General features: G+C 39.2%; 1 protein-coding gene across 4 annotated transcripts; it reads left to right on the plus strand.

Annotated features, from left to right (window-relative positions):
* The first annotated feature begins 1,694 nt into the window (after positions 1-1,694).
* TMEM19 (transmembrane protein 19) lies at positions 1,695-20,356 on the plus strand. Of its 4 annotated transcripts, none has more exons than XM_031043605.2 (8): positions 1,695-2,012; positions 4,819-4,863; positions 8,202-8,352; positions 12,086-12,199; positions 13,713-13,850; positions 14,177-14,431; positions 15,125-15,334; positions 18,169-20,356. In XM_031043605.2, the coding sequence occupies exons 2-8, from the start codon at positions 4,861-4,863 to the stop codon at positions 18,330-18,332; spliced, it is 1,035 nt and encodes a 344-aa protein (XP_030899465.1). In that variant the 5' UTR covers positions 1,695-2,012; positions 4,819-4,860; the 3' UTR covers positions 18,333-20,356. The 4 variants fall into 4 exon arrangements, with proteins under 4 accessions (XP_030899465.1, XP_030899464.1, XP_030899463.1 ...); XM_031043604.2 differs by lacking the exon at positions 1,695-2,012 and adding an exon at positions 3,601-3,719 and having other exon boundaries at positions 8,202-8,340; XM_031043603.2 differs by lacking the exon at positions 1,695-2,012 and adding an exon at positions 3,602-3,719.
* The last annotated feature ends 290 nt before the right edge of the window (positions 20,357-20,646 follow it).

Below are 20,646 nucleotides of genomic sequence, written 5' to 3' on the forward strand. Positions count from 1 at the left end.
TCCATTGGAAGTCTTTTCATACCAGCTGAAAAAGCCATCCCAGTAGACCCGGGCCACCAGGTTGCCTATTTATCCTATTGAAAATATCACCAAGGGAACCAGACTTCCAAAAATTAACACCTCATGAAAGTTATATTAAAAAAACAAAAGAGTATGCATGTTACTTCTCAGTTGGTAGGTGTGAAAACGTTGGGACTGCAGTCTCTGAGAGCTAAATTGATCTCTAAAGGGGTATGACATGATCCTCTCTGCCAGGACATTTTTTTCAGCTTTTCTTGCAGCACTTTACTGTTATTCTTCAGCCTAATCTGAACTATGTATGTAGGAAAATTAAAAAATTTGAAGTGTTTTGTCCAGCTCCAGACATCTTTTCTTTACACTATCTTCAGAAAACTTCAGGAATCTTAACTCGCCAAGAAAACAGAAGTGGAAGGGGATGACACTCACAAAGACCCCAATTTAAAGCACAGGAAGATAATATTTCACGTTGCCTGTGCTGCTAAATAAGTGGGTTTGAGTCCAACCCTTGACCCCAGGGTCAGCTGGATTTTAGGACGAGCCCACTCTCTAGGGACCTCCTGGAAACAGCTCATTGGAGAAGTCCAAATACAGCTGGAGAGTACATTTACAATTACATGGTATTGAGCTGCACTGAGGCGTTCTTTATTTACTTAGCAGTATAAATTTATCATCAAAGCCTTCTCTCTCAGTGTATGGAGAAAGAAAAATGCCTTTATACTGGTCGTTTCAGTTCGCCTCATGACTGTGACTTCACAGGGTGGACACATTGCAGAAATCTCCTTGTGTTAATTAATAGGAGAACAGTGGCTTCCACGGGCTGAACTTAACTTTTATATATACACCACAGTGTCCTAAGATAATGAATACTTGAACATCATGCCATGAGGCATTTCTGCAAATGTTTCAGTAGCTTACATTAGGTGGCAGCTACTAGTGGCCTGATTACTGTGTAGGGAACTTTTCATTACCAGTGATGTTTTGTATGTGTTTTGTAATGAAACTGTAAGACCAGTTTTCAGGGAAAAAAGTCAGTGGCTGTCTGTGTTGCAGTACTGATTTTAAAAGAGGTCTTGAGCTCTTCACCTGCAAGACATAAATCTAAAGACTTTGACAAAACTACTTTTAGGTTTGAATCTTTGGCAAAAATACAATTGCACAATACATTTGCTTACTGCCCACTGACAGATGCCCAGCCCATCCCAAGCAGCCATCAGTGACTCCTGGTCAACTCTCCCTAGTTTACATACCGTGACATAACATCATACGGTGTGGAATTTCCCTTTGGTCAGTTGTGGTCAGCTGTCCTGGCTTTATCCCCTCCCAACTTCTTTTGCACACCCAGCCTGCTTGCTGACAGAGCACAAGAAGCTGAAAAGTCCTTAATTTAGTACAAACAATGCTTAGCAACAATTAAAACATCAGTGTGTTACCAGCACTCACACTAAATCCAAACCACCATGCTGTACTAGCCTCTAGGAAGAGATTAACTCTCTCCTAGCTGAAGTTAAGACATTATTCCTCCACCCAGCAAGTCAGAATTACAGTCTTTTCTGAGATTAAAACACTAGTACCTTAGTGTATTTTGCACAGCGATAGGGTGCTCTGCAACTTCAATACCAATTTATGACACTGGGTGGATCTCTGAAATCAGGAGAACATGAAAAGAAGTCTTTAATTGACACTCTCTTTAGCATGAGAAGAGTGGATTTGGCTCCACCCTGTTTGTTAGCGTCTTGATTTCTCCATTTTTCATCTGCTTCACAACTGGATTATTTACTGTGGCATCACTTTACTGTTTGTGACTAAAAGAACAGGAATAAATGACAACGGCAAAGAAGCAGAACAGCCAGTTAAAATATTCTTTTTGATGAGAAACTTCAGTTGGTGAAGACCTTTGGAATCTGCAGTTTGTCACAGGACTTAAACTGATCTTGCTTCTGAAATACTTTATCTGCACCAGTTCATTTTAATCTGTACTGAAGTTTTGAAAGGTAAGGGATATTTCTGCCTAACTTTTGAGTGCACACTGTTATACCCATCTCTTTTAGGTAAAACCTTCCTTCCGTACTCTGTAGTTTTAGTTTTCCAGAGTGTCTCCAAATTTCATACTTAATTACCCAGTTTCTAATGTGAAAAAACTCTTTGGCTTATTAGCAGTGTTTGAAGTTTGATATTCAGGTGCTTCTCCTGGGTGAAACAGGACTAAAATTCTTTATTACCAAAATCAAAAGTATTGTATTTGCATGAGTAAAGTACTTGATACAAAAAAATGCTCTTTATTAAAAAGCAAATGTCCTGAAATCCAGTTTACTGGCCACAGAGAAGAGTAAACCCAATTTCAATCCTTGTGCTGCTTAATTTTGTGAAGACAAGTAAGGACACTGGTCTTCTACATGCCCAGTGATTTTCAGCCCATTAATTCATTTGAAGGTGAGTGCACTCAGTATTTTTTTGATGAAACTGTCACATCTGCAACCAAAAATCTCTTTTGAGCTCAGTTCATTTGAACTTGCTGACAAGAAGACAGAAAAAAGGGGGTTTCCTCTGCATTTAAATCTGAAAACTGGCATTAAGGTGTGTTGGACCATCCACTTCACACTTGTATATCCACTCACAGTATTACCCCTTCTACCTTCCTACCTACATGCTGCTTCTTGCTGGTGTCATTCAGCAGAGCTTTTTCTACCCTCTGAGGGTTCTCTTTCCATGTTTCAGCCTATCTCGACAAGCATTTTTGCAGGCATTCCCCCGGCCTTATTTTCTTAGCAATCCTCATTTTTGCCCTAGACTTTTTTTTTTCCTGAAGCCACTGATCTTTTTTATGAAGCAATTTCACAGCTCCCATCAGCCCTTCCTCTGGACTGCTTTTCCAAATATTTTCCTTTAAAAAACCTACAGCATTCGTTTTTACGGATACTTGGGCTCCCATTTCCATCTCAAATCAATGTCAGTTTAGCAAACCTGTCAGAATCTAAGCCTAGTCACTAATAACCTGGAGGACAATACTTTTCATTAAGACTTTATTCCATGTCTAGATTCGGCTTTGTTTCATCCCCTTGTCCCCCATTTTTGTTACAAACTAAATTAAGTACAGTAAAAAGTCATCCTAAATCTTTAGCAGTATTTACCAGAATTGTCCAATACTGCTAAATACCCTAAAGGTAAATGTGACCTAGCTCTTTTGCTGAAAATGCATGAAAAAAAATGTTCATAGTTCCATCACTTCTGTTCAGTCTGCCTAAACAGGTAAAACTGCTAATTTGAATCACTACGTATAGCAAGTTATACCCACTTGTGTTGAGGCAGACGTGGAAGGACGTGTTTTTACAGGCTAAAAATGTGACTTAATGCTTCTGAATCATTTAGAAGTTATCTAAATCTAAAAGCCAGTCAATCCTGTTTCCTTACATAGCTATTATTCTGTCAACACAGACTATGGTTTGCCTAGTGTGGTGATATGGAACAATGATGCAGTTTTGATGTTTGCCTTGTGGCTGCTCCCATCCATCACATGTTGCCATTCATTTCCCAAAGCAGTTCTGGTGTACATGAGCTAGATTCGTCCTGGAGGAGCCTAACCTCCCAGTTTCCCTTCAGACATACTCAAAGGTTTGAGGGGTCTGACCCCACATGTGGACCACATGATCGAAAATACCTACCAAATGCCAACAGCTGTTTCCAGAAGTGTTTGCAATTTGGTAGGTATTTTCACAGCTGACTGCTAATTTTGGGTGCTCTACTTAAAATGGATATTTACCTGCAGTATGAGGCTTTTCGTTCTGTTTTCTATAAACTATCTAATGACACTATAGCTAAAAGATTTTACAGTCTTACTATTTTGTCTTTTCTAGAAGTATGAATATTATTCAAGGCTCTTGCCAGTAGCTATACTTAGTGCAATGTTAAACAACGTTTAGAGATTTTTAATTTATTTAAAAATTTAACAGTATTTTCAATATTTTTTGTTATTAGAAAGACAAGTTTAACAATGAAGAATAAGAAAAAGTTTAAATTAGTATTTAAGTTTCAAGCTATACTACTCATAATGCAATCTGTCAAGCACAAAACCTACAGAGGCAATTGATAAGAAGCAGGAATATTTCATTAAGTAAATATATGTACAGATATAAATTCTTGTGGAGTGTTACAAGAAAAATACAGCATAAAAGTTCATGTCAAAGTATGGTGTTTTCTCCTGTAATAGCCAAGTTAAAGAAAGTAGTAAAAATCAAGATCACTGAAGCAGTTCTTTTTCCTTCATTATCCTATTAACCGTAAGACAAACAATATTCATCTCCAAAGAGAATGTTAATAGCTTCCTCTGTTTTTAAAAAACAATGGCCAGCTCCCTTTATCTTTCTTTTACCTCTACTATGAACAGAATTTTTTATCTTGTAAAAAAGATTATGGAGGGAGGTGAAATGGATTATTCCATGGTCAGACCAGCATTTCCTTTTGATTTTATACCACTAAGAAAAAACAACAGCATAACAAAACCGGAACTCTCACAAATATGAATAATGTTTTAAGCAGATTAGAGAACGGAGAGTACTATCAGAGATACAAAAAAGTGGAACAGAGCAAAAAGTCTACTTCTACTTCATGAAAATTTGGAAATTTGATGCTATATTATGGCAAACGTACTAAATTCTAATGTATTCCTGGGAAAAGAATTAATATAAAAGACTGATTAGCATGCTGTGTACAGTAACATGCTATTATCTTCAGTTGGTCATAATGCCTTTAATCATCTTGCATTCCTGTCTCCTAGTAAATTGTATGTATTTTTACTTCTAGACTCTGCGCTGGTTGTGCTTTGCATCCTATAGATCTGGGAAAATGGTAAGAAGGAACTCTTTTTCTCAATATTGGGCAGCCTGTAATTCTAACAATATTTTTTATTTAAGCTTCTCAGATTTTTCTTGTTTCAAGAATGTATTTGTATGAGAAAGCATGGGGAAAAACTTTAAGATCTAGTTGTCTAAAGCAACTGTTACTTGCCTTTTCTAAACTATCAAGCTTATCAATAATATTAGGTATGAATTGGGAATGTGTTTTTTAATGAGCAAAAACTATTTATTAAATGTATGTATTGCATGTATTACACAATACTCTTCTTACTGATCAAGATGGCATTTTAAGTACATGAATTCTGAATTCACGATACTGTAAACATCTAGATGGGTGCTTAATTTAAATTTTAAAAAACTCCCGAACAACACATTTGCCTTGAAAGTGTTGTGATTTTATTGTTAATCATTGTTGCAGGACTTAGTAAAAACAAAGGGCAACATCTAGAAAAGAGGACTTTAAACATAGTATTTGGGCCAATGACAGTAACTGCTGTAGATGTTACTTTCAAAAATGTGGCAACTTCTTTCAGTTTCTAAAAGTGGAAAAAAGTCCAACTTTGGGTTTCTGTCTTTTTCATTTCCAAATCTTCTTGTATCAATTCCATGTGTACGAAGTGACTGCAGGAAAACTTGTTAGCTCCATATAATAGAAAAAAAAAAAAAAGAAAGAGGGATGTATGAAGACACATACAGAAAAAGCAAAAGAGCTAAAGCACATATAGCAGAAGACTCAGAGCTAAAAGAGGAGTCAAAGCCAACATTATTCACAGTGATTGCTACAGGTTTCATGACTAGAACCACCTTTCTCACTCCAGGCACCAAGAGCAGTATACTCTTTGCTTTTCTTTCTCATGTGAGCTCCAGGAGCAGCGTCTGTGGCTTTGAACCAAGATGAAAGGCTTGTGGATAAGCCAGTGTAATAGTCTGCATGTCTTTAAACCAGTGCAAGTGCTACCTATCCATGAAGAAAGCTGAAGGATCCTTTAGAGTGCCACAAACCTGTCCCCTCGTCATATCAGCTTGTGTGTTACTGTTAATTATGGTCCCATGGTTGTACAGTCCCACAGGTATCAGACAGGGCTTTATGATTCCTGCAGAAATCTTTGTTTCTCCACCAGAAAATCCAGTATCAGTCTATTACAGTTTAGAAAACAAACAAACAAACAAAAATAATTAATTTCAGTTAAGAGTGTATTTGAACTAATAGATTTATAGGAGCTGGTTACACTTAAGCAGCTACTTGTTCAGCCACCAGTCTAAGTAGAAGTATCTCATTCTGGTTGAAAAATTTGTTTACTTAGATTTTGCCAGGAGCATCTAAGCAGTGTTGTATCAGCGTTATCCTTTAAAAGGTGTCCTGTTCTTACAAAGTAGCCCAGCTGCTGAGCCCCTGACTTTCAAGAGTTCAAATCCAGATCTCAGAATGAAAATTTGCGAGCTAGGAAGGAACACCAGGTATACCAAAGTCCTGCTACATTAGTATTAATGTTTTGAGGATTTCTAGTTCAGAGAAAATTTGGGTGTTCCCAGTCTTTATTATCAATAAATACAGCAGAAAATAAAATAAAGCCTCTACACCCTTGCCTAAGGCACCTGGTTCAAATTTTGGTTCTAATTGGCTGGAGCCAACACATTGTAAACACCCAAGTGTTAACTTTAACCTCTGAAATAAGCCTGCTGTCTTCAAGTAAAACCAAGTATCTGTAAATCTCTGTAGAACACAGTCCCTAGTTTAGACAACATCTGAAGAAGCAGCTGCGAGCTCACTATTTCTTTCACAGCAACACAAAAATATATGTAAGTTCCTGTTGCAAAAGAATTCACAACCTGGGCTGTGTTCACACCCTGTTATATACTCACTCCAGATCCTGAATGAAAAATAATGGAACATGCTTGAAAGATGAAAGGTGCCAACATGCAAGAAATCAGCTTCAAATCAGCAGGGAAATTGTCAACTCTTACACTGAGATTATTCATTTGAATTTTTAAGCTTAAAAGCTACTTTTGTTGTATGCAAAGGAACTTTTAATTCACGTTTTCCTATTAACTCTGCTTGTCACTGGATACTTAAACATTCTATTCTGCTGCTGCCGCAAGTCCATAAAAAATGGCACCCAAGGTTACTGATGTTCATGAGGTGGCTCATCTGTACCCATGTTTGTAAACTTGAAGAGTTTGCTTCTACCTTCCACATAACAAATGTTTAATATATAAATGCTACTTCAGAATTACCTTCTGTCATGCCTGAAGTAGTTTATTTTATTGGCAGCTGCGTCAAAATGAAGGGAGGGGTTTTGAGAAGTGGAGTTTCTCATCTCTCTTTGCTTTGGTAACAAAGCCTCTGATATGTGAAGTGGGAGTTGTGGAGTCCTTCTAGTAACTTGGGATACATTACAGAGTCGAGTGTTTTGAGAGTAACTCTGGCATGCCCAATTAAAACCTACCAGGCAGGTTTGGCTTGTTTACATCCCACGTGAACTTCAAGAGATGTTTCAAGTCTCCTTCTTGTGCTGTTAATGAACTCTGCAATGCTCCAGCAAGTTCTAAACCTCATCCAGATACTGGTATCACTAATTACCAACTCACTTCATACTTTTCATGTCTTGGTTTGTTATACAAACGATATTTGCCAAATTTGATTTATATTTAACTAGTGTTTTTTCCACTGGTCGTTATTCGAGCCCACCGTGTAAGGCAGATAACGCCCTGGTGCTGAAGCAAGCCGTGGGCCCATGAGCCCGGCGAGAGCAGCTAGCTCACGGATGACCGTTTACCACAGAAGGGGGACACTTAATAAGGACGGGGGGTTGCGCCAGGCAAACGCCGATCTCGCAGAGGATCGATAGCCGACAGCCCACTGGGGCTGAGAAAGGCTATGCGTGGATGACCGACATCACAGCTCCGCTCCGAGGCTTGCTAAGTGCTTGCAGAACTAGGATTGCTCCGTCTGTCTGTCCGTCCCTCCCCCCTCCTTCCTTCCTTCCTTCCTCACCACTGTGCAGTTCGGCGGAGCATGCGCAGAGGGGTGGCGGGGCGGGATGGTGGCGGCGCCGGCGGGCCGCTGGAGCAGGTCAGTGGCAGAGCTAGGTGATGGGAGGGAAGGAGGAAGGGCCGGGGCCCACCAGTCGCCCAGCGCCTGGCAGCGCGGCCCCGAGCGTCCGCCTCCCCATGAACGGGTCGGTGCCTCTCAGTGGCGCCCCGAGGTGTGAGGGAACAGAGGCGGCCTCGGGGGCTGTGCGGGCTGCTTCGGGCCGCGGCTCGGGCCGGGCGGGAGGAGAAGGAGGTAGCTGTGTGGCTGATGGGGTGCACTCCGTGCTTCCCCTCCAGGTGTTCTCTTTTTGGATTCCTATGTCCTATTGCGAGGAGGATTTCTTCAAAGAGTACCTCAAGATGATGGCGAATATTATCATCCTGAACGCGCTCATTTGTATTTCTCTGGTGTTCTGGATCGTCTCCATGACCGCAAGTACGTACTACGGTGAGTGCAAAGGTCGGGTGGGGGCTGGGGAGGTGACACGGCGAGGGGCGAGTGGAGCCCCTGCAGGCTGGGGGTACAGCGTTGGAAGAGGGGTTGCACAGCTCCTTTCGGCCTCAGCGGAGCTGAAAACCTTAGCCCTGACAGTAGCTGCTGATGGTTTATGAGGTGTTAATGGCTACTGTGCCCTTCTAGGTACACTGTCTGGGGATCCCGTTGAATGTAAAATGTTGGTATCCTTTATAATTTGTCTCCCTGAAAGAAAAGAAATATTCGAAATTCTTTACTGTGAGGGTGGTGAGACACTGACACAGGTTGCCCAGGGAAGCTGTGGGTGTTCTGTTCCTGTTTGTGTCCAAAGCCGGGTTGCATGGGGCTTTGAGCAATGTGGTCTAGTGGAAGGTGTCCCTGACCATGGCAGTGGAGTTGGAACTGAATGAGCTTTAAGGTCCTTTCTAACCCAAATGATTCTGTGATTCAGTGGTAGCTCAGGCTGTGGCTTAGTGGTGTGTAGTTGCAGGGACATTAGTACTTTCGGTACTGTCATTTCAGTTCTAGGACCATTTTTACAACAGTGTGGAAAAGCAGCAGTACTGCCTTCACATCAGTGCAAACCTAGAAGAGTTTAACTGCTTTCCTAAGACAAGGAAAGAAGTGTTCTGAAGACTTCTGCCAGTTTCATGCAGGAAATGCTCAGTTCCAGTGTCAATGCAGTATTGGTGAGAGTACCTAGGGGTGCAGCATAAAGATCCTCAACTGCCTAGTGTCACCCTGGATCCAGAATAAATCCAGTAAGAATAAATATTCCACTAGTATAAGCTGACATTTGCAGTGGCAGCTGGATGTCTCTGCTCAGTGTTTTTCAGTGCTTCAGGTTTTAGGATGGTGTATTAGTCCTGGTACAGCATTAAATCTGTGTTGTCTGGACACTTGTACATTGGCTTGTAGAGAGATGCCAAACACACAGAAGTCATGCAGAAGCAAACCGTTTATCTCATTTAGAGCTAGCCAAGTTGGATTGAAACATGCAACATTGTGTGTATCAGCTCTATAGGTATAGGTCTCTGTGTTTTTCTGCTAAATAGGATATTCCAGTCCTTTCTATATAACGTGATTGAGAATTGACAGCAGAACGTGGAGCGTCCTGGTAAATCTTTGTGGTCCTCCTCAGGACTCACTCCAGCAGGTGAATCAGATGTATCAAGTATCTCCTATACTGAGAAGGAGACTGTGGACGAGTCTTCCCTTTTTTTTTTAAATGGTTATGGAGCAAGAAGGTTGATTCTGAAGTTTCCAGCATGAGAATGATGTGAAGCTGTTGGAATGAGTCTAGAGGAGGGCCACAGAGATGACCAGAGGGCAGGCACACCTTTCCTGTGAAGATGGGCTGAGAGAGTTGGGGTTGCCTGGAGGAAAAAATGTTCTGGGGAGACTTTAGAGCAGCCTTCCTCTACCTAAAGAGGGTCTACAAGAAATCTGGAGGGGGACTTTTTACAAGGGCTTGTATTGGCAGGACAAGAGGGAATGGTTTTAAGCGAAAAAGGTAGGTTTAGATTAAATATCAAGAAGAAATTTTTTACTGTGAGGGTGGTGAGGCACTGGCACAGGTTGCAGTCATTGTCAGAGAAGAAAAACCAGTGGAACGGATTCCCCCACTGTCCTGGTTTGAGCAGTAGCAGTCATTTTTTCTCCTTCTTGGTAGCTGGTGCAGTGCTGTGTTTTGACTTTCGGGCTGGGAACGGTTGCTGAGAGCAAGTATGTTTTGAGTTATTGCTCAAATGATTGGTTTGTCCAAGGCCTTTTCTGAGCCTCATGCTCTGCCAGGGAAGGAGGGAGGCCAGGAGGAAGGAGAGACAGGACACCTGACCCAGGCTAGCCACAGGGGTATTCCATACCATAGCACATCATACCCAGGATGTAACTGGGAGAAACCCAGAAGGGCTGGAGCTCTGGGGGGATGGAGGAGGTATCAGTCGGTGCTGGGTCGGGCAGGGTGAGGTGAGTTTTGGGTCGGTGGCTGGTGAGGTGTTGTATTCTCTTCACTTGTTATTTGCTTTATCATTATTACTATTATTAGTGGTAGCAGTAGTGATTTGTGTTATACCTTAGTTATTAAACTGTTCTTATCTCAACCCGTGGGGGCTACATTCTTTGGATTCTCCTTCCTAACTCTCCGAGAGTTGGGGGAGCAAGGGGGGGAGTGAGTTAATGAGCTGCGTGGCTGGTTTTAAACCGCGGCACCCATGATGTGGGGCATGTTAACGTATAGAGAAAGAAGGCTATCTCTTAGCTTAAATATGTGCTTTCAGTTTACACTGAATGCCACAAAGAAAATAATTTCTCATGCCAATGTATTGTGTAAACAAAAATAAATTCTGTTGTCAGTCAATATGTTTGGTTGTGCTGTGCTAAATAGAACTGAGGAAAAAAATAATAGGGAGGACAGTGAAATGCAGAAGTGGAAAAGGATTATTCTAGAAAATCCTAAGAGAAGAAAAAAAATTCTGGGAGTAAATACATATTACAAGACATAAAACTGTTGGGTGCAGCTTACTTTTCAATAGGTCTCTATGATAATCCAGATCAAGATGAAGACAGGCTGAGAAAGTTGAGGCTGTTCAGCCTGGAGAAGAGAAGGCTGTGTGGAGACCTCATAGCAACCTTCCAGTATCTGAAGGGGGCCTCTAAGAATGATCAGGGGCCTGGAGCACCTCCCATATGAAGATAGGCTGAGAAAGTTGGGGCTGTTAAGCCTGGAGAAGAGAAGGCTGCGTGGAGACCTCATAGCAGCCTTCCAGTATCTGACGGGTGCCCATAGGGATGCTGGTGAGGGACTATTAGGGACTGTAGTGACAGAACAAGAGGTAATCGGTTAAAACTTAAATAGGGGAGGTTTAGATTGGATATAAGGAAGAAATTCTTTACTGTTAGGGTGGTGAGGCACTGGAATCGGTTGCCCAAGAAAGTTGTGAATGCTCCATCCCTGGCGGTGTTCAAGGCCAGGTTGGACAAAGCCTTGGGTGATATGGTTTAGTGTGAGGTGTCCCTGCCCATGGCAGGGGGGTTGGAACTTGATGATCTTGAAGACCTTTCCAACCCTAACTATTCTATGATTCTATGAAGATGGGTTGCCAGGTTGGGAAGGGGCTGCATGCATGTGTGGTAGAGAGGGCCTACGCAAAGCAAAGACTAAGAAGTCTAAATCATCTGTGAATTCTCAGCTAAGCCAAATTTTCTGCAGAAACAGACAGGACAAGAAGAACTGTATTAAATTTCTTCAGGCTCACTTGAGCATAAATAATCAGGTGGAAACTGGACTATCTAACACTTGATTTGTATGTCATGTGGCTACCTTTCCTTAAATACAAAATGCATAGTGTATTATTGTTCTTTATTAAAAATTATGGTTTGGAGAATGTGATGGCTTTCTGAAATAAGCTTTATTTTTTTCAGTATTCCTAGTTGCCTTTAAACATTTTTAGGACTTGCCCCTTTGGTGAAAAGTTAAGAGTTAATAAAGTCATAGGAACAATTATTGTAAAATATAACAAATGTGTTCTCATGTCCTGAGGGATGTAAATTCTGCCTCGAGGAGATGCACTCCTGTGGTGGGGAGGGACCCAAAAGCTTGGTTAGGAAGTTTTAAAACTATACTAGAAGATAATGACTTTTCATATATAAAGGCTTCAAAAAGGCTTATAAGGATCATATATAACCTTTTTATTTGCTTTGTCAGGTACTTTACGACCTATTTCTCCATGGCGCTGGCTCTTTTCAATCTTGGTTCCACTGATGATTGCTACACAGGGTTTTAAGAAGAAGAGTCTTGATCACAGTGGTGCATTGGGAGGTATGTTTTCTGTGAGACTGCTAAGCTAAACATATAGTAAACTCAACTAAGACCTTTGTATTGTACATAATAGTCTTTTAAGACTTTGCTACCTAGTTCTATTATAATAAAAGTGTAAATGTAAGCATACATACCTTAAATTAATACTGATTTTTTTTTCCTCATGCCTGTTTAAATATTTTTTGCTGTTGTTTGTAATTCATTTGATTAATATTGTCTTTAGACTTACATGAACCTAGAAGTTTCTTGTAAACTTCAGTATAGCATGCAGTTAAATTGCATGTTTTGATTTAACATACAGATAGATTCCTGTAGAAATAAAGAAATGTCAAGAGTTAACTGTAAAGAAATACCATGAAACTGAGCCATGTCAGTAGCTATGTGCCTGGTAGGAAACCAGTAAAGATACTGTGGTTCTCCTTTCTGTAATGTGTCTGTAGACATTTTTTGGCCTTCTAAGAAAATGAAACCTGTACTTCAAGCAAATTACCATATCAACAAAACTTTTCTTAACCATGTTATTAAAAAAACCCAACATAGTATACGGTAGTTTTTGTTGAAATCTGATGCAAGGTTTCTGGGTGATGTGAATTCACCCTCGTCTTCTGATGTTGTCTGGATTGATGGTCAGTGGAAAGAAACAGGAGCTCAAACCCTTTCCTTCCATGTCACTCATTTTCAAGTCTTATTCTGTCTGTGAGTTAAGAGGAGCATCTTCTAAATTAAGAAAAGCCATCTTTTCTGATGTTTCTGCCTGTTAACGTTAACAGCTCTGCTAGCCAATTTATACTGGTATTTGCTTGATGTGCAGCTAGTTTTCTTTGAGTTGTGAAGAATTGTAATCTCATGATGGGCAATGAGAATTAGGCCTCCCCTGTTGAAGGAGGAGATAAAACAGAATTATACCCAGGAGCTTGAATACTTATAGAAAGAAAAAGAGGGCATAAAATTAAAAACAGAAAAAGAAAATGAGGAACAGAAAAGAAGTAGCATCTGTTAAGACATGGAAGATGGTTATTCAGGTTATCTTAGAGGCCTTGGGGGAAGGATATGATTCCCAAACAGAAGATAAATTTGTTGATAGAGACACAGACACAGCTCTGTATATGGTTTTTACATAAATAATCCTATTCTTCAGGCAGAGTACTTCAGTTTAAATTATATAACCTTAGGCCTTTTATTTATTTATTTATGTTTGTTTCTTGCTCTGTCTTTTATTTTTTTGCACAGTATTACTAATTTGTGCAAGAGAAGGTCTTTAAAAATCACATACTTTAGCAATAGAGCTAGCAATTTGACAATAAAACTTAAGAGAAAATTGCAAAAATAACTGGTTTTTATTTTTCAGTCAAGATGTCTTTGGTATTATTGCACAGGTATTAGATGCTTCAGTAATTCTCTTCTTGCATGATTGAGGTTTAGCATACTTTCTGTATTCAAGAGGTTCAAAATGCTTAAGTGCTTTGCAAAGTGCTACGTGACGGAACTGTATATGCTTTTTTCTTTCCCATAGGACTGGTGGTTGGATTTATCCTTACAGTTGCAAATTACAGTTTCTTCACTTCTCTGTTCGTATTTTTTGTTACTTCTTCAAAACTTACTAAATGGAAAAAAGATATAAAGAAGCAAATAGATTCAGAATACAAAGAAGGTAAGCCACAACTTTTAAATTCTTCCAGATTTCTTGTGAAGAATAAATACTGTATATTCCCCTTTCTTGCAAAAGGGCAGATGAGATGTAACGTCCAAAATAGGGCACACTGTTGTGACTCCCCTCCAATCCCATCCCTATGAATGTTAGCAAGTGACTTTGCTTTTGCTTCTGCTCTGTTTAATAAATTGCTATCTAATTTCTGGTTCTAAAATGTATCTTTTTAATTTTAACTTTATATGTGTGTATTTTGCTTTTGTCTCATGCTGTTGCCTGCCCAGGGTATTTTACCTGAAAATACTAATACGTATTTTTTGTCACTTTAGGTGGACAGAGGAATTGGCTGCAGGTATTGTGTAACGGTGGTGTTCCTACTGAGCTGGCTATCTTATATATGATAGAAAATGGACCAGGTGAAATTCCTATAGACTTTTCCAAGCAATACACAGCATCATGGATGTGCTTATCCCTTTTGGGAGCTTTGGCATGCTCTGCTGGTGATACATGGGCTTCAGAGATTGGTAGTGTTATGAGTAAAAGCAAGCCAAGGTTGATAACAACCTGGGAAAAGGTTCCAGCAGGTAAGGTGTTACCTGTTCTGCATGTTCTTATGCTAATCTGTTTAGAACTATGCATCTGACTTGAAAATTTAAAAAAAAAAACAAACACTCAAAAAACCCCAAACATCAGAAATCCGGGATTAGAAAATGTTAGCAGGAATGCATTTGTTGAAATGGAGTACACTCAGTTCTGTTTCTGCTGCTTCTCGTTGGTGGGAGCTAAAATCATTCTTAATGAGTGCTGTCAGTTCTCATCTCTGGCACTAATAAAAGTCTTTATATTGCCAAAATATAAAGAATACAAGTTTACAAGCCAGTTTTTTTAGACATGAAAATTTTAATCAGTAGAAGAATATATATATTCAATACAGATGCTACAGAAAATTCACTTAACTAAATCACCCATTTCCTTTGGTATCTTACCAAGCATGGGTAAAGTGAACCTTCTGTCTGTCAGGCCTTGTCTAAACAGTGGATGACATTGCTGCCTTAAAGCGGTGTGTCTTTTTTTTATTCTTGTTGGCATGTTGATTTGAGTTGTACACCTTGTAGGACAGGATTTGAATGCATGGGTTTTTTTGTTTGTTTTTTTTTGCTGGGGGTATAAGGGGGGAAGATCGCTATGAACATAGTTTTGATTTCATATAAAACATTTGAACAAATGCAAGGCTTCAAGAAAAAGTTTGTGAATCAGCTTGGTTTTGTTTGATTCAGGTACTAATGGAGCAATTACTTTTGTGGGCCTGCTCTCAAGTTTGCTTGGCGGCATGGTAGTAGGTATAGCCTACTTCATCACACAACTCATTTTCGTGACTGATCTGGAAGCATCTGCTCCGCAATGGCCCATTATTGTATTTGGTGCAGCAGCTGGCTTACTGGGATCAATTGTTGATTCCTATTTGGGAGCTACAATGCAATACAGTGGTAAGATTCTTCTTTTTTGCTCCCCCCCCTTCAGTGTAATCTCAAAATGGACTTGGAATTTCCAGAAGGGCTGAGGACATGATTTTTAAATGGAGAAAATACAGAGTTAGCAACACAAAGGAACAAGGGAGCCAAAGTGATGGACTTGATAATGAAAACAAGAGCAAGGGCAGCTGATTCTTTTCCGTATTTTCATTTGTGTATATTGTGTTACTGTCTTGCAGATTACTGAAAGAGAGCAAAGATCAACATGTTAACTTGCAGAAAGGAATTGCTGCCCTCTAGTTTTCTGTAGATCTAATTATGGTAACATACAAGAGAAAGGCAGCTTAATTTTATCCATTTACCCAAATCAGTTGTCACTGCAGCAGCTTGAGTTCTAACTCTGAAGACAGCAATAGTGTCAGCTTTAGGAATTACGTAAGGAAAGCTCCAGGAACATGTGCCCACAATTTAAGTTTTCACTGCTTCTAGAGTACTGTTCCCTGTAAGTTAAGTTTATGATAAACCAGCTGTGACTAACTAAAAAATCATATTCATTTTTAAAAACCCTCCTGGCTGGCTGATTCTAAATGATTTCAGTATTTTACTCATTGCCTGTAAGGATCTTTGTCTGTGAATAAACACTACAGACAACCTTTAGGCTAAACTGTAAACTGCTGAAAAATTGTTTAAAGGCTGTATGTGACACTATTCTGTTCAATAGCTGGTTATAGAGGAAATTCTTATGTATTTGTTGGAAGTTGAGGTTTGAAGGTACAGATGAACTGCCTGAGAGGTACAAGTCCTTTAAGTCTGTCATCACAATGAGAACTGCAGGCTGTTGTTGATGCTGTGGATTTGGCTTTCCAGCAGTTTTTATGCTCTATTTCTTGTAGTCTGTTTAGACTTTCTGCTTCCAAGAAAGCCTAAAATGGAATTGAGCGTTTAGCCATTTGAGGAATTTCTAGAAATTTCTATACTAAAGAAGAAGCTCTTAAGCACTTGGATGATGTTTCATGCTTCTAACGATGCAGATGCATTAAGAGTATGTGGTAAACCTAGCTAATGCATGCCAGCATTTATCAGCATTTATTTATTCTTCACTTCAGATATTTTTCCATGCTCAGCAACTTACTTTGCTAGCTGCAGCAAAGACACTATGCAAGTTCCAGAGTTTCTTATACAAATTCAGAAGTACTGCTGCAGTATCTATATTATATACAGATATACACTATGGTGTGTGTGTGTATGTATATATATGCTGTGATATAAATAAAATAGTGCTGCTCATGTGGTGCACGCTGTTAGGTTTTGTGTTCCTCCATACTTCAACCTGCTTTTCCAATCCCCATTCAGTGTGGTCTCGTATGAAATACTTCAGTCTCTCTGCAGCATCTTGAAAAACAATAAATACAACAGTGGTAATAAAGAATTCTTTTGAAAATACTGTGCTGCTGCTACTAATCCCTTTTGTCAATTTTTTTCCAGTTGGTAATCCTCCTAGATTTGGTTTGTGTAATATACTGGGATAGCCAGTTTCTAGGAGAAAGTCCTTCCCTGCCCACACATGTGTTACGTAAAACTTTGAATAGCTGCACAGAATTACATTAAAATTTTCCTGTGTTATCAATCTGAGGCCAGACTTATTCTGTAAATAACAAAAGGAACAGAAGGAATTACTGTTACCTTTCCTACTACTTGTTTATGCTCTCAGTCTATGCTTTACATTTGAAGTATATATTTGAAGTATATTCATTTGAAGTATATATTTATAAAAATCTATTCCCAGTTTTTCTCTCAAGAAAACGTACAACTTCCTAAAACATAGCAAGTGTTAAAACTGTCAGGCTTTGAAGTTGGATTCTTCTGTAGCTTTTTTGCATTATCCAAAGCTAGGTTTAAATGCATGATTCAAAGGTAAAAGTAATAGCAGCCATATACCTGCCAGGCAAGTTCGTGCTGTGGGGTTTTTTAAGTTTTGTCTGAGGTGCTGAAAATCTTTTTGTCATAAGGCAGCAGTTCAAACTGAAATTTCCATGTTGTGGGATTTACATATAAGAGAAAATAATGGTAATATAGAATATACTGATTTATTTTGGAATGTTTCTTTGTGTCATCCTTAAAGGTGTGCACATGGACATATGTACCCAGTTACATGCTTCACTACAGCTTGAGTTGGCATTAAAATCAATCATGCTAGAATTTTACACTTTGATCAACTTAGAAAGTAATGCAGCTGGACAGAAGATAGGCTAACTGTGTACAGTAACAGCTAATGAAATACAGTACTAGAGTACTGACAACAGAGGTAGAGCAAGAAATGGCTTAAGTACCAGGAAAAAAAAACAGCTGCTGGTATTGTAAAACTGCTATGTAAGTAGAAATGATAAGTTCAAGCTCCGTAAGAAGCTTGTTTTCTGACAGATCAAATAATAATGTTATTTCCATAATTTTCCTTTGAAAACAAATACATCTTCGTGACAGGAAATACGTGTTGCTAACCAGTTGTTTCTGTTTGATTGAAATGAGCATCCAGTACCTTAGAACAACTTCTCTCCTGATTCAGCTTGCTCCATTCCTTTCTTAGCTATGAAACTACATAGAGAAGTAGACCTGGCAGAAGTGTACTTTGCAAAAAAAAAACAAACTTCTAACATAAAATACTGTATTTATATTCCATTCTTTGAAGCTACCAGATTAAGCTGTGATTTAATTTAGCCTGTTGCTGTCTTTTCTTACAGAGGTTTAACACATAATGGTAAACTAAATTTATAAAGTTGCATACATTTGGTTACTAAGTTTCTTTTCAGCTTGGTTGGCTTTGTAAAATGAAGTCTTTTATCTTTCCCCAGGCTTTGACCAGAATATTGGCATGGTTGTCAACCACCAAACAAAAGACTCCAAGCACATATCTGGAAAACCCATATTGGACAATAATGCAGTAAATCTTTTTTCTTCTATAATCATTGCTTTGGTGCTCCCAGGTATGGCGTGGTGCTTCTGGCCCAGGCGTTGAAATGGTTTAAGGTTTTCTGCGTGTGATTTGTTTATGTTCAGTTTTACACAAAGACTCCAAATCCTCTTTTAATCCTTCTTGAAGAGAGGGATCTGAAACTTTCAGAGATCCAAAGAACTTTCCATCTCAATTTACTAGGGCTGCAAGCTTCATATCGCAATTTGTGTTTCTCAGGGGAAGGAAGGGGTTTTGCTAATACGTTCTTGATGCTCTTGAGACGGATACAGATCATTGCCAAGTGATGTGAAGCATTTTATTATCCTCATGGAACTGAAATGTTGGAGTCTGTTCTCTCCAGTCCCCATCATCTGGAAGGACAAGAAGCTGGAATTATAGAATCAACTAGGTTGTAAAAGACCTTTAAGATCACCATATCCAGCCATTACCCCAGCACTGCCAAGTCCATCACTAAGCCGTGTCACTGAGGGCCTCATCTACATGGTTTCTGAACACTTCTAGAGATGGTGATTCCACCACTGCCCTGGGCAGCCTGTTCCAACGCCTGATCCTGCCTTTGGTGAATAGATTTTTCCCAATGTGCAATGTGAACCTCCCCTGGTGCAGCTTGAGGCTGTTACCTCTTACCCTGTCACTTGTTTCTTGGGAGAAGAGACTGACCGCCAGCTCACTACAACTTCCTTTCAGGTAGCTGTAGAGAGTGATAAGATACCCCCTCAGCCTCCCTTCTCCATACTAAACATCCCTAGTTTCCTCAGCTGCTCCTCATACTGGTCTGCAGCTTTGTTGCTCTTCTGTGGATCCACTTCAGCACCTCAATGTCTTTCTTGTAATGAGGGGCCCAAAATCGAATGCTATTTGAGGTACAAATAGAAGTCTAATCAGCATCAGTCAGTGTGATGGGGCATTGTGGCTCTTGTCCACCAAGTACACTGCAACTTTATGTATGCAATGGTAACACAGGTGAAATGGCTGGAACCTAGCATTTGCCATAATCTACGGTATGTAAGGTTTTATGGAAATACTGATAAGAGAATAAGCCTTGTTGCCTATTCTGCATTCTGGTACTATCTCCACTTCCCTGGGAATAAGGTTGGTAAAAGTGATGCCGCTACATAATTTTTGCAGCAAAAGACTAAGTTTAAAATAGAATTTAAGTTTAGAATTTTAAATAAAAACTCATTAGTTATTCCAGAATAATATATTTGTGCTTTTTTTTTGAAGTCTTTATTTCAAAACTAACGATATTTATGAACATTGTCAATACTGTGATACTTACGAAATTAATGATTACAATTTTGAATTCACATTCATCTCTTTAGAAATAGAACATTTTGTTCATAAGCTTAGAATTGTTTCATAATGTTTAGCATTCTGACCAAACTATCCTCTTTGGTTCTTTCTCAGCAGTGGAAGTGTTTCCCATTTTGTTTGGGATTGCTATTCAGAGTTGGTGGCCTCAGCCAAAGAAGCTACAGAGGTATCCTTGTAGTGAATGGGGAAAGTCTCACAAGCCATTTAAAAATGGAAATTTAACTTCTGGTACTCAGACTTCTGTGTTGGGTGATTCCATCTTCCATCATTACTTTATAAAAGAGGTGGAAGTAATTTAGCCTGCACACATTGTATTTAAACCTTAGAGGTACCCACATAATAACATGTCATTGTTGACATTAGAAGATAGGGCCCATGCTGTTTACGTATGAAAAGCTTTTTCTTTTTAACTATCTTTAGCTGAGTATTTTGTATTAAACACTTGATTGTTTTTTATGAATGTCTTGTGTCTGTTGCCTGTCTGAACTCACTTGAATTGTGTATTTTGTCACATTTGTGGCAATATTAAAAACTCACATGTTGAATTTACTCTATTGCAGACCTGGTCTATATAAATCTGGAGTTTATCACTGTAACTAGTTCACTGTATTATCCTGTTGTAAAGATGAGATTTCAAGCTAGCAAAAGCTTTCTGAAAAGAACAAATTGTGTGGCTGCTGTATGTCTGTTCCTGTGGAAAGGCATAAAATTGTAAATGAATATATGCACTTAATAAACACTTGAGATTTTTATGTGTTGTCTGGATTTATGCTGCTTCTGAATAAACACCGTCTTAGTTGTCTTTTAAGGTTTTATTACTACTGTTGTGATTTCTGAAATTAAGACATTTTTGTAAGATACCTTTTCTTTCCATTAAATGCGTTATTTTTATATTCTTTCGTTTCCTGGAACAAAGTCTGCTTTCTAACACTGAAACTTTTCACTATTTAATATGAGTCTCATTTGAAAAAGTTTGCTGTAGTGAGAAGACATCTGGGATTTTAAATTCATAGCAGCATGAAATGCTTTGATCTGTTAACAT

Source organism: Melopsittacus undulatus, chromosome 5 (assembly GCF_012275295.1).
Source record: "Melopsittacus undulatus isolate bMelUnd1 chromosome 5, bMelUnd1.mat.Z, whole genome shotgun sequence".
In the NCBI taxonomy this organism is placed as follows: Eukaryota; Metazoa; Chordata; class Aves; order Psittaciformes; family Psittaculidae; genus Melopsittacus; species Melopsittacus undulatus.

Coding starts and splice junctions, on each gene's coding strand:
- TMEM19 (XM_031043603.2), top strand. CDS start 3,663: ATGATCGAAAATACCTACCAAATGCCAACAGCTGTTTCCAGAAGTGTT. Junction 4,864..8,201: donor CCTATAGATCTGGGAAAATG/GTAAGAAGGAAC, acceptor CTTCCCCTCCAG/GTGTTCTCTTTTTGGATTCC. Junction 8,353..12,085: donor GACCGCAAGTACGTACTACG/GTGAGTGCAAAG, acceptor TTGCTTTGTCAG/GTACTTTACGACCTATTTCT.